The sequence below is a fragment of the Apus apus genome, chromosome 2 (assembly GCF_020740795.1).
Source record: "Apus apus isolate bApuApu2 chromosome 2, bApuApu2.pri.cur, whole genome shotgun sequence".
NCBI lineage: Eukaryota > Metazoa > Chordata > Aves > Apodiformes > Apodidae > Apus > Apus apus.
The window spans coordinates 19,683,461-19,697,808 of record NC_067283.1 but is presented as its reverse complement, the minus strand read 5'-3'; the positions used below and the strand labels follow the sequence as shown (position 1 = coordinate 19,697,808).

Genomic DNA, 14,348 nt, shown 5'->3' with positions numbered 1-14,348 from the left:
AATAAATAAATAAAAAGAGGGTACACTGATTTTCTAGAGCCTTGAGTGCCAGTCAAACATTAACACTATTTTCTTCACTTTGTTTGCCTTCCTGTTTGCCTTGATTGCTTTCTCCCTTCACTACACCCACACTGCTTCACCTCTTCTTGCTCGTGTTCTCTATACTCCCTAAATTACCTACCCATATGCACCACATTAAAACATGTTATCATCTTCTCTTCCTATTACATTCATCAGAATTGTCAACTTTCCAAATTTACTGTGAGGGTCAAATAACTAATATTTTACTGCATGTCGCGGCTTACAGATTCACGCTATTAAGGGAGATTATCAACTTTCAGCACAAAAAGTTCCTAATACTCCCAGTTGCTGAGAAACAAATGGAAACCCTAAAAGCCAGAAAGTCTGGAGACAATAAAGAGATCATTAACTTTACTATTTTTTTAATCTTGTAATTGTTACAAGCCTGCTTTACAATCCCTGCATGAAGAGGACTGACATGACTGACCCACACTGAGGGCTGTTCCTCTCCTACAGCACAGGTGCACTCCTCATCCTGCCTCACCACCCTGCTCTTTGGACACAGGGGTCATCTTCATTGTCCTGTGCTCTTGATTTATGATCACTGTGTCTAAGTGTTATAATGAGTCAAATGATATATAAAAACATTAGACAACTCATGGCCACTGTCTTTCCTTCAGAGGAGGTGGGGAATTGCTGAGCACACCTCCCCACTGCTGAAAGCAGCCTAGTATTGTGCAGGCAGGCAGCTGGCAGCACAGTGTCAGCCTCCTTGCTCGAAGGTACGTGGCCCATCACACACTCTGCCAACAGCCACAACAGTGTAGACTGAGAAGAGAACAAGAGAAGGAAGGATCCCAAAAATTGGGGTCCAGGCCCAGCAGCTGCAGAGTCAGGACCACTAAGGTTTAGTAAGAATCTTCTTATAGGTAAATTGTAAGCAAGCTACATTTAGTCAACTGCTCCTGTCTTCCTGCCACACCTTCTGCATTGTTTGGACTCTCTAAAGAAATTAAAATTGCACACCAAATGGTGTCTTCTGCAAAAGGATCTCAACTGCAACTGCTGCCATCCCAGTCCCTGGCAGTGAAGAGACTCTATTACAAAGCTTGTGCAGATGTAGCATGCATTGTTCAAGAGGAAAAGCGCATCTAATAAAAATGAGATAAAAAGTGCATTGATGAAGCCTATGATGCAGCTGGCTCAGTACCAGCCTGCAGGACCTCATGATCCAGCTGGTGTGTATTGATTGCTGTGATTGTTGGCCACAACCTCAAGGGTACCAGGCTTAGTGAGATGGAGAGGGCTATCAGAAAGGGATCTGCTTTCGTCCCATTTATGACAAGAGACAGCTGCAAGTCCACTAGATTCTGAAATAGGCTGCTACAAAAGGAGCATGTAGACAGCCACTGGGTAAAAATAAAGGATGCCACACAATAAATTTAGAAATTAACCCTTTTAAAAACCACTAAAAGTGTTCGCTAAATGACAGACAGCTCCCTTTCCTATAAGTGGCACACAGTAGCATGGTTAGCACAGCACTGGCTCTTCCTCAAAAGAACAGGTTGACTTCCAAGCCTGCAAAACTAACAACTTCTTAGCAGACTTGCCCATTTTCTATGTGGAAAACACAAGCTAATTTTTATTCCAAACACGTCATTAACAAAACAATAAAAAACCCCATGTATTTTACACTTTTTCCCTTTGCACAGTATTAATGCTTCAAAGTTAATGATAGTCCAGTGTGAAACAGGAAATCATGTAGCAGATATCCAAGGACGTTTGGTGACTCAATGTCTTGCGAACAGACACTGCACTGTTTTGCAGCTTGTTCTCCGTTACACATTATTCTTATTTGTCCTAGTTCTAGGGGAGATGTTCTCTACCTAGCCAAATGACAAATATTTGTTACACAACAATGATTTTCAGATTGTTCTAGTGTAGACACTACTACACTTGGGGTTTTTTTTCTAGTTGTGGAAAGACTGACTTTGCCTTCTCCAATCAAATGGTGTTTTTCTTCTCCTACAGGAGGGCAGAATTTGTTTCTGGGTTTACAAAAGCTCTAAGGGTAGCCTGACAAGATTACTAGTGAGGATTATGTGAGGCACTGTTAAAGAACTACTCCAGAAAAATAAAATACTAGAGTATTATGAGTAGAAGACTCTTACGAGGAAAAGAGGGAATATCTGTGTTTTCAGCTTTTTAATTACAGACTAAAAGAATCCTCAACTTTTTTCTTCATTCCTTTTTTTTTCCTTTTCTTTTTTTGAGTCTAATATACACAGAAAGTAGTAAATAACAGGTTCAGTTTCAGGGGGAGGGAAGGTGGGTGGTTTACACATCAGGCCAAATTCAGATCCCATTACTCACATTAGCAAGCAGTTACACAAAAGACCTGAGTGACTTCAGTGAGCGTAATCACAGGGTAAAGTTCTTCTCAAACTGAATGAGTAGCAAAATTTGTCTCTAAATTAAATGAAGCTAGTACTTTACAAATCCTAGACAACCTATATTGCAGACGACACAAAGTTGGGTGGCAGTGTTGATCTGCTTGAGGGCAGGGAGGATCTGAAGAGGAACCTGGACAGGCTTGACTGATGGGCTGAGGCCACTGGCCTGAATTTCAATAAGGACAAATGTCGGGTCCTGCACTTGGGCCACAACAACCCCCAGCAGTGCTACAGGCCTGGGGAGGAGTGGCTAGAAAACTGCCCAGCAGAGGGGGACCTGGGGGTACTGATTGACAGCTGGCTGATCATCAGCTGGCAGTGTGCCCGGGTGGCCAAGAAGGCCAACAGCATCCTGGCCTGCATCAGGAATAGTGTGGCCAGGAGGACCAGGGAGGTGATCCTGCCCCTGTACTCAGCCTTGGTGACGCTGCACCTCAAGCACTATGTGCGGTTTTGGGCACTGCAGTAAAGGAAGGACATTGAGGTGCTGGAGAGGGTGCAGAGAAGGGCACCTAGGCTGATTAGGGCTCTGGAGAACAGGTCTTAGGATGAGAGGCTGAGGGAGCTGGGACTGTTCAGCCTGGAGAAGAGGAGGCTGAGGAGAGACCTCATTGCTCTCTACAACTACCTGAGAGGAGGCTGTGGTGAGGTGGGTGTTGGCTTCTTCTCCGTAGCAACCAGTGGTAGGACAAGAGGAAATGGGGTCAAGTTGTGCCAGGGGAGGTTCAGATTGGATGTTAGGAAAAATTTCTTCACAAAAAGAGTGGTGAGGCAGTGGCACAGGCTGCCCGGAGAAGTGTCAAAGTCACCATCCCTGGTGGTGTTAAAAAAAATGGGCAGACGTGGTGTTTCAGACGGTTGGACTTTATGATCTTTGAAGGTCTTTTCCAACCTTGATGTTTCTATGATTCTATATAAATACACAACATTTCTGCAAAAGCTGAGTTGTAACAGTCCAAGTTCCTTGTATTTTTGCAGAAAAAAATATTCTGTGTTTTTTTCTAAGAATCTTAGATTTATCAGTCATTGCAATACTATACGAAAAGAGTTTGAGAACCTGAGTTTCATGAGATTAGCGGTAATAACCTAAACATCTATATATTTTCTTGCATTACGAGGAATGAGATATCTGAATTAAGGCATTGCCAAATGACAGAGAATCTTACTTGGCTTAACAGTTTTGAAACTCCTTTAGCATGTTCAAAATCTGGTCTTCCAAGTACAGCAGGCTCCTTATTCATATCTCCCCTTCCTTTCTTATACTCAGCCTTAAAAAATATAAATAATATGAATCAGTATTAAATTGTTTTCTTTTTTAAATCAAAACATATAAGCATTAAAACATATCAAATAAGCATTAAAAGTATCAAAATACAGAAGCATTAAAGCAAGTAAAAAAGTCTTATTTAGTGATCTGCATTGACACTACTTTAAGAGCTGTTCTAATCAGCTCCAGAAGAAGGCTTTCTCAGGCTTCAGCTCCTTAACATAGTGTTTATTTACCGTAAAACACAATGCACAGCATTTACAAAATTCAGCTTTAACCAAATGCATAGTTCAAGCCTGAGAAATACTGTTTTCCCTAACAAGGAAAAATGACTTAAGAGTGGCCCAGCATTTCTTGGGACAGGGCCTGCAGTTTACACAAGATTATTTGTAGCAGCTGAAAATAGTCTCGAAACAAAACTAGGCTGAGGGGCAACTTTTTTGAAACCTAAGGTCAAATTCCACCCTCAGTTTTACCACTGCAATCTTGCTTTATGACAGCGAAGTTGCACTGGTGTAACAGAGCGGAATTAGTCCCACAGGGCTGGTGTTACTTGATGTTTCCAGCTGAACTGCCTCCCATGCAAATTGCTGCATTTTCCTCAATGCATTAGAAAACAGCACAGATGAACTGACAATAGGTGCTTTGCGGTATCACAAACTAAATTACCCATTGCCTAAAACAGGCTTGCTTGCATTACTCAGGGGCTGTGAATCAGTAAAGACACAGCATAACAACAGACTGAGGAAAACAAAAGTTCCAAAGCCACTCCAACTCAAAGAGGACTTGAGCAGCAGTTAGCAAATGTAGGTGTTACACATAAGACTTAGTAGAAGTTCTTGCTTTTCAGAAAATCCTGAATACTCAAAAGGGGAATCTCAGGTCTCTTAAAACTGTCTGTCCATAGATGCCTGGTCAGTCTCACATGAAACTATTAGCAAATACTTAAAATCTTGGCTCAGGGCTTTTAATAGATATATTGTTGGAGTTGTCTACGATAAAATATTAAACTGCATCACACAGTGCCGCTTCTCCAACTGCTCCTTGACCTATCCATTAGCAGATGTCACGGTGGGAGGGAAAAGAATTTGAGAGGGGAGTTCGGGGAGGAGAGCCCTCATGCAAGGAGCACCGTGTTTGCACAGCTCTCAGAAGGACAGCGGGGAATTGCATTTCCCAGTCGCTGCCAGACGAGATGGGAGGAGGAAGGGTAGTCCTCGGATGCGAGCTTGGCTTGTACTGAAGTGAAAAAAAGCTTGGTATGTCTTCCGGAGTGTAGTATAACATATGAGCACATGCTTTATTTTGAGAATGGTTATCATGAATAAAGCTGAAACAAAACCAGCTTTAGGAAGCTCAACGTTGTCTTTTGATCAATGACCAATAATTGCAAAGAGGATATGTCACACCAAAATAGAACAATGTGTGCATACCAAGCAAGGGGCTTTGGGGTGTGTTTGTTTTGTTGGAGTTTGGGTTTTTAATCAATCCTCCATATCAGATTTGGGGTTGCTGCTTTTCTGGTCATCATTTTGAGAATTTCAGCAGCATTCTAAATTTTTAGGCTGAAACTGGAATAAATAAAATAACATGTCTAAAAAATACAAATAGAGTAACAGGAGAACATACATCACTTATTATCTTTGTTATCTCAGTTGCTATCTTTATGTCTGGCCTGTTCAGCACTTCAGTGTATCTGTGAGTATCTTGCACATCCTTCTTATAGGATACCTGTCAAACAAAAAAAGAGTTTTGTTTAAAACAAACAAACACAAACAACTGAAGCTTATAAATAATCTTTGAATGACCTATCAACGGAGCCATCAAGTTCAACAGAACTCTGCCTAATTTATTCCAACACAGTCCTGTTTGACAGGGATTATTTAGTAAGACCCACACACAGGTTAACAGGACAAGGAAGAAACTCGGAAGCATAAAAGACAATATTAAAATGAAAAATGGTTTTGCTTAGAATAGTAGTCAAAAATGAAAGCACTGCAAATACCCAAATATTAGGTTTGATCATTAAATTTCAGAAGTCTTCTTCTAGTGCATCAATTTTTCTACACTGCTTCTTTTTTTTAAGATAAAGTAACCCCCCTATGATACTGAGCAGCCTAGCAGACTGCAGCAACACCGAACAGAAACTGTAACTCTACCACGGTTAACGTCCCCCTCAGTAATAGGCAGCCGCCTAGCTGGTATGTAATTCAATGACACAACTCCACCCCAGCATCCCCCACTCCCCACAACTCCACTTATCTGCTCCTTTACAAAATCATGGCAACAAGCAAGCTGAGTGTTCCAGCATGTGGAGTACAAGCCTGAATATTTCTGTTTGTGCAAAAGCCACTACTATAATAAATGAGCTCAGAAAACTGGCCAGAAAGCTAAACCACAGGTAGGAGTGTCCAAACATTCTCCACTTAGCAAAGCAACCACAGGAACAGCATAGACCTCAGGGACGTTACAGAGCTCCGAAACTACAAGTTATCTTTCTTCTACCTCTTCAAGGTCTGCATACATTTTCCTCTCCCTTGCTGTAGCACATGTGCAAATCGAAGCCGATTTCCAAGAGCTGTCAAAGTGAATTATTCTCAATTATTAAGAAAATTGTCCCTGGTATTCAAAAGTGTCTGACAAATTGGAGTTTCAGGCAAAAGTTAAACAACATAAAATAAAGTCTACAGGAAATGGAAAGTATCTGATTATTTCCTGCTTTACTGGATAGTCTTTTAGATTTTCTTCTGTTGTTTAATGAAGTTAATCAAACTCTCAAGATTGTATTTCACCATATGAAATTTGTATTTCATCAAGAAAGTCCTGAGCTTGAAGATTCACTTATAACCTGTGCATCTAGCTCCTATGTCCAATGAAAAGTTTTACTTGGGGTACAATGCAACAAACTCATAAACTGCAGCACACAACAGCAACCAGAACTTATAGAAATGTTATTGTAAAAAGAAAGGAAAAAAAACTTCCTCTTTTTTAATTTTACAGGCAACAGGAAAGTAATTTTATGTCCATATGGCTTCAGCTAAATAGACAAGCTAAATAAGCTTCACTGTTGACCACTTGTCCACAAATAGATCTTACAATTTTTCACCTACAATGCGTGACACACAAGTGTAACCACTTCTAAAATAAATAAATAAATAAATAAATAAGATGGATTAATACAGTCCAAAGTATAACTCACCAAGAAAATAGAAACTGTTCCTTACAGCTTGTTAAAACCACTCAAATTTTGGCTTTGGTGAGGTTTAGATTTCCTGTTTTATTAGGAAACTGGATGTACAGATAAGCATTTGCAATTCAAGGCTTTACATTAATTTAGCTAATTATATGCTCATCCTAATGACCTAGGTTCATCCTAATGACCACATGAGGCGAGGTGAAAACCACAAAGGCAGCAGAAACAGGTTTCTGACTAGCACCCTATCATCCATGTAAATTGCAAATTAAAGGCCGGCATATGTGCTCAAAATAAAAATTAGGAATGGAGTGAATTTAGCAACAGAGAATCAAGAATAGTGGTGATAAAGTTGAAGAAATGTGGTCACTTATTGCTCCCAAATGACACGACCATATAATACATGAAATAATGGATTGTGGTTAATTTCAAGGGGGAAAGGAGGGGGCAATAAGACAGTGACAGTCCTTTATATTTCACCATTTTCAATTATATTAGATGCAAGGCCAATTGCTATAGCTTTCCCTGAGTGAATTATTATTCGTCCTGCACCTAAACTAGTATACCTATTACTTATGTCTGAGGGAAAGTCATCTAGCATTTTACAAATGTCTGCAATATATATTTGCTCCATTCTGCAGCTTGTCATACTCTGCTGAGAATAAAAATGTTATGCAGCAGAACAGTAGTTTGTCAGAGGTAGGCCAAAGAGAAGAAAAAATATGTTTCCCATTTCCTGAATAACCTCAATCCCTGGATGCTGACCCTTTCCCATTGGGACACTGTGCTGGCCTCTATTACACAGCTGCTATTCTGTTCCATCTAGTGATTTTTTAATTTTTTTTTTTTTTATAGTGCTACGTTAGAAGAGTAAAACCAGAGCTATTCCAGGAGAGCAAGGGAACAGATGCAGACAAGGCCAAGCAACCAGCTCAGTGCATATGCATCCATGGGCACCGAGAAGATGGAAAGCGGAGAAGCCTACCAGAGGACAACTGGGAAAGCAAAGCCTAGTCAAGAAACAAAAGAAAGGAAACAGCAGAAGCATCCAGAGAATGGGACATACTTTCTTCTGAGTTGGTTCAGCTTCTTACCAAAAGGCTCAAACCCTGACTGGAACCTCCAGGCATTATACAATGCCCTTACTCAATCTTCAGTTCAAAGGATTGCTCAGACTCTACTAAAAAACATCACCAAAGGCTCAAGAATTAATCCTTTTTATGAGGACCAGAGGCCTACAAAACATCTGCACAAAGAGGCTTTTGCATAGGAAAAAGTACCTGAGTACTGACAAGAGCAGCAGTGTAAATGGAGAGTTAAGAGCAGGCCAGTGGGAAATGTGAGCAAGAAAGAATCTGGGACAAAAAGGTGAAAAAAATTTTATCATCTCCAGTTTTGGAGCTGCAAATAGAAAATTACAAATACTAACTAAATTTCGAGTGGTTTTCTACCTTTATTTGAAATAACATTAAAAACTAATTACATTGTTGAACATTTTTTTGTAACTGTGATAATCTGAAGAAAAGCTATTTCTCATCTTTAATCCCAAATGTGATTACTTTCTCTGACTTGCCAGTAGTTTCTGCAAAGCATTGAAATTATTCAAGGCTTGCTCATAGTTAGTAAACTAATTGTAAAAGGGCCAAACCTTCAGCTCTTATGAAAAGGCATAAGGTCCAATGAGAATAAACATGCTCGTCTATTTACTCCAGCTGAGGGTCCTAAAGATGCTTCACCTTTCATGGCAGAGCCAGTGCATTGGAATGTATGACAGTGCTGCAAAGTAAACAGATTTCTAACAAGGCTGAAAATCATCTCAGGTTGTCAATCAACAAACGGAAACTTCCACTACATGGTGACCCGAGTATACCTAGGTTTAAAGGACTCAGACCTTTCTTCAGTCTTTTATCTTCTCCCCTATTCCAATTTCAAAATTATTCCAAGCTATAGGTAATAAATTATTAATTTATGCACAAGTAGCTTTGAACACATTTTTCTCTCTTGAGATGCACATACAGATATCAGCAAGGAGCTGGGCACACCCATTTGCAAGACAATTTGTCCCTTATTGTTCGGCCCTGCTTAGTATTTTCTAAGACCTGCAAGTCCGCTAATGGCCTGTCAGCTGTGTCTCTGCCCCCTTTTCTCTCATCTGCACTTGGAGTCCATCAACACTAAGAAAATGACTAGCTGGTGTCAATCACCATTGCCAACAGTTCTTCTGATCCCCACTCAAATGGTGTTGAAAACTGTTTCCCAGCTCATGTAGAAGAGACAAACACATTTCTGGCCCATTACAGATTGATGCAGTCATCCTTTCCAGTAATGGGCTTGAAAATTGATTGGTCCCAATTACATCAGGAGTAAACACATCATTTTCAACACCAGTTGGAAGTGGTCCAGGGGGACCTGCTGTTGACAACCACTGTCAGCAGAAAGTTAGTCAGCAAAAGGTGATTTTTCTAATGCAGATGCTGAACAGGAGAAGCTTGACTTTAACATAATCTGCATCAAACAAACATGGACATTTTGGTATGTTATTGATGGTGTTTAAGCACATCAGGTTTAAGATCTGCTGATTTGGTCTTATCACAAAGAATGTAAATGGATTTTGCATTAATTGTGGCTGCACAATATCCTGAACAAACACACTAGAAAAGATTAATCCTAAGGCAATATAGACTTCTTAAATATTCAAATTTAGATGGTCAGTGAAACATCATAAATTACCACTGCAAAGAGAATACAGAAACACCAAGTTTCCTCAACAGTCAAGCAGCACTGTTTCATACATAAGCCTAAGAGAAAGGATACCAGGGCTGTAACCTCAGATCTGCAAACTGCCTTTTAAATGTCCACATTTAGTTTATTGCAGTTTTCTTATTTGTAAATTCGGAACACCACTTCCTTATTTCATACAATGTAATGCTGTGAGAAGAAGCTCACAGCAGAACCAAGCAGAACATATAGATTGCTGTACAAATACTTAGCACTGTTTCGCTATTCATAATGCCCAGTGACAGGCCAGGCCATGGACCCGACAAAACTGGGATCCATAGCTTTCAGTATGTTCATCAAACACTGTATGCAGCTTTTACGCAGGTATGACGCAACAAGTGTTTTCTTAGCTTTAGAAACTTAATTGTCATGTCATTTCACTGTTCAATTACTTTCTTCTGTCCATTTGATCCTCAGCTACACATAAGGCAAACCACTATTTTGCGACCTGTTGGCTTTCTAAGAAGCACCACCTAATTTTATTCCCAAGTTTGAAAACTTCCAGATGAGCTAATGACACCAGCCAAGCAGAGGCATAAAGTAGGCTGATGGTCCCTATTCCACTTTCTCCAAATGCCTTTGAGTGCCAAAGTCACATAATTAACACAAAAACAATTTATAGAGAAAAGTACTCTGGTTTGGATAAGCATGCATTTGTTCAAGTATTATGTAGTATTTAAATTGTTGTTCAAGTAAATACTCTATCATTTAAAAAGTCACTTTTGTTCTTTTGAGAGCAATTTTCTTCAGTGTTAAGTATGAAGAAGAGAAAAATGTTTTTCTTATACGTGATCACATTGTTCAGGAGATTTTACAGTACTTTCCTATTATGCAGCTTCAGCCCACGCTCATTCAGCACATTAATGATATTCAAAGTGGTGTGAAGGCCTACAGCACATGACAGTTTCCAAATGTCAGCACAAACATATTGTAAGTTGAATACAGTCTTAATTTTTAAAGGAAATTTCATATCTCACAGAGTTGAGTATAAATGTCAGCCTTATTTTAAGGCTGAGTAAATAGTCTCAAATACATTCTAATCCTATTAGATGCAAACTCTGCATGTAAAGGTTGAATTGAGTTGGCAGGGCATTGTAGGTAAACTGGCATTCTGCTCCCATAGGTACACTGTACTGAGTGGTGGATAAAAGAGCTTTGTCCTTCTATTCCCCCTGTAGTTTCCCTCCTTTTTCCCCGCATTTTCAAATCTATGATTCTGCAAATAGCTTGAAATAGTTCAGAAAGAAAAATGTTCCACGTTTGGGATGCTTGCTACTCCACACTCTGAATCAAAGATGAAAACTCATGTGGGTCCTAATTAAACCTGTACTTACTAAACAAGAAATCCGCAGCTATCACCATGGTGCCCAAACAATTACCCCCAGGAGCTGTGTAACTCTGCTGAACAATAACTGGACTTAGATAACGGGCTCCTTTATGCCTGATAAAGATACATCCCATTGCACTGTAGCTCCCCATGAGCAACCAGAAAGAATCTGATCTTAAACAGATGAAACTCCCTGGTTAGAGTTTTCTGTTGGATACGGAGGGTTTCTTTGATTTTTTTGAAGCTTGCTCAGGCTGAAAATAATTTCCTTCATATTTTTTCATTATTTTTAACATGCTGTTAAAAGTTCTCATTTATCACAACATCCTTCCCTCCTTTATTTGCCTTCATTTCCTTTTTTTTTTTTTTTTTTTTGCTTGCTTGCTTGCTTTAAGGGTGAAAGATGAAACAACTGAACTTCATTTACTCTCACATCTGTACCCTGCTTTCCTTAATTCTGTTAGCAGGTGATGTACAGCTGTAGAAGGGGAATGAATTTGCGCCAGCACGCTAATCCTCAAGCCATGATTAATTTGATTCAAAGACTTGTCTCATATTCCTTCTGGTCCCACCTTCTCTGAGAGGGACTCCCATCTCTCTTCCCAACATTATTTCCTTCCCTAGCAGTCCACCACCATTCCTACTGCTAGATAAATACACTTCTTGCTTATGGGGAGAGATGTTCACATTTCCAGCTCCTACCCTCTGTTAGTCTGACATCCTGATGCTTCCAACACCAGATGGATGGAGTTTGACAGGAAGAGGGAATTCTGTAATCAAGGCAGGTTGCAAATTACTGCTGGGAGTTCCAGTGCAGGTATTTCCCAGCAGAAGAAAAAGTTATCCTTCAAACATAATGCTTCCCTGAAGTTTTCCAGCAGCCTTTTAATCAGCAGCCAGCTGTCAAGATTCTGCACACATGGACATACATCTAACACTGACATTTAGCTTTCAGCCTACATAACCTAAGAGTGTTTGTTACACTGTCAGTAGGGAAGATAGGGTAAATTTAAGTTAATTCAAAATAAACACCTCAGCTTCTTTTTTGGCATCGTTAACAGCAAACAAATACGCCATTTACCAGAGAAAACAGTTTTAGCCAGTCTTCCCCTAAAATTTACTTTTCTCATAAATGAGCTTTTACAAAACCTGAGACATTCTTCTTCAAAGTTGTGTTTGCATAATTCAAGAAATTAATCTTGGTAATATTTCTACCCCTAGCAAGGGTGCATTGAGTTAGTATAAGCTAGCTCAACCATGAAATCAAACCTGACTTGAAACTAGTAAAAAATGTAAATCTATTACTAAGCTTTTATATTGTGAAAGAACTTCAAGAAGTTAAGAAGCAGCTGGAAAAAAAAAAAAAAAAAAAAAAGTGCAGTAACTTTAATAATAAATTATTTAAGCAAAACTACAAGAATAAATACTTTGATCAATGGCAAAAAGTAATGCCAGGCATGAAATCTATGGCTCAGGTCCTGTAAAATAAGACAAAAATTGTTCTTTAGAACTCATTTGATATGTACTCATGAGATGGGAAATTATTCATGTTTATAAAAGGATGAGCAAGCAGGGCAAAAACAGCCTCCTTCTCTCCTCTAAACAGAAGCCCTGAAGAACTGCCCAAATGTTGATAGTGGAAGACACTGAAACCATGCTGGTCCTCATGTAAACAAAGAGCTTTATATACCTTTAAAGCACAAGTAACCACACATTAATTCAAAAAACCTGTCTTTGTTATTTAATTTCAAACTGATAGCACTTAATAACAATTACTACTAATAAACTAAATACTAAAACTGGCCAGTGCAGTTTAGAATAAAAGTCACATACCGTTACTCATAGTACATTCTAAGCACTAATCATGTCCCAAATTACTTCAGAGCAAATAATGTAAAAATATACCAATTAATGAAATATTAAAATATTCCATGCCCCTTTCATTCCATTTAGCTATAATATCTACCCAAAACAACTGAAGTAATTTCAGATGGGGGAGTACTTACTTCACTCTGGTATTTATTGACTTCCATTGCATGCTTAATATCTGGAGGCTCCTTCATATGTGCATAATCTGAAGTTCCTTTCTCAGCATCATGTTTTTGTTTATAGAGAACCTGGAAAGAGCAACATTATACTTCTGTGACCTCAGCAGAGCAAGTATAATAATATGAACTGGGTTAAACCTTGTGTTGCAGTATGCCTGTATTCAGGAAGAAATGCAATAAATAATTAAGCTCCTTAATGGAACCAGAACCCTGAAACAAGAGCAGCTTTTACCCAAAACAGAGACATATGAGGCACAGTCAGCAGAGAGATTTCTCATTCTGCTATTGCGGCAGAGGTATGAGTAGATGGAGGAAGAAAAATAAATGCACAGAAACAGAAAACCAACCTTAACAAGGTGAGAAGACAGTCCAGGGAAAAGCACAAAGTAAAGGTTTTTTTTCTCAAAACACACTTGAACCTACCAGCTAAGTAAATATTTCCTCAGGTTTCCTGTTTTCAGGAAAAAAAATAAAAAAAAAATTGTGTATTCCTCATAAACAAACACATTTCCATGAAATAGAGCCCAAACATCTATTTCTTCCACTGTTAGGAAATTATTGGCATAATATACATTTTTAGTAGACCCTAGGTTGACAAAGAAAAATAATATTTACATTCAATTGTCATCATGGTAAAGGAAAATGGAATTGGATTGTGAGTATATAAACAAATTTATTTTTATAATAGTAACTGAGCTCAATGTTGGGCATTCATCAAGCTTTCACTGTACTGTGTTATACTTACATATACACACACTCACACACTAAAACTGCCTGAAAAGCTGATCTTGCACCTTGAAACGCAAGCTTAGGCTTACACTTAGAAAATTCACCAGGTTTTGATGCCTGAAGTAGGAGCAAGCATCAAGAAAACTCATTTTCTAATAGCTCTCGGAAGTAAGCATTAAAATAATCCCCAAGAAAACAGCAAATACTAAATAAGATTGAAAGCTGATCAGGAGAAAAAGGATTTGAAACTAAAAACACTGATACCAATAAAAGAATACTGTGAAAGTTTTGGGAGGAGAACTCTGCACGGCGGTGATTCAGGCTCTTTTAAGACAGAATAGTAGAACTGTGAGAAACTGTTGTATCTGTTTGTGTTTAAAGCATCTGAGTCACAGCTCAGGGTGCTCAAGGCAATCTATTAGTATCTGCCCTGACCATCTCCAATTATAAGATGATATATAGGGTGAGACACTAAGACAAAAATGTGGGAGGTTTTTTTGCACTGCTACGATATGAACGAAAGTATCAAATT

The 14,348-nt window shown here is 39.0% G+C and overlaps 1 protein-coding gene across 4 annotated transcripts in view; it reads right to left on the bottom strand.

Moving 5' to 3' along the window:
- The window catches only part of NEBL (nebulette), a 251,878-nt gene that overhangs the window by 64,721 nt on the left and 172,809 nt on the right, over positions 1 to 14,348 (bottom strand). The window contains exons 5-7 of one of the 4 annotated variants that reach the window (XM_051610331.1): positions 13,046 to 13,156; positions 5,371 to 5,472; positions 3,641 to 3,742 (exon numbers count right to left, since the gene is read on the bottom strand). The exons of the other annotated variants lie outside the window; for them this stretch is intronic. Coding sequence (XP_051466291.1) covers positions 3,641 to 3,742; positions 5,371 to 5,472; positions 13,046 to 13,156 — 315 coding nt within the window. The remainder of the gene's footprint in view (positions 1 to 3,640; positions 3,743 to 5,370; positions 5,473 to 13,045; positions 13,157 to 14,348) is intronic. 4 annotated transcript variants of the gene reach the window in all.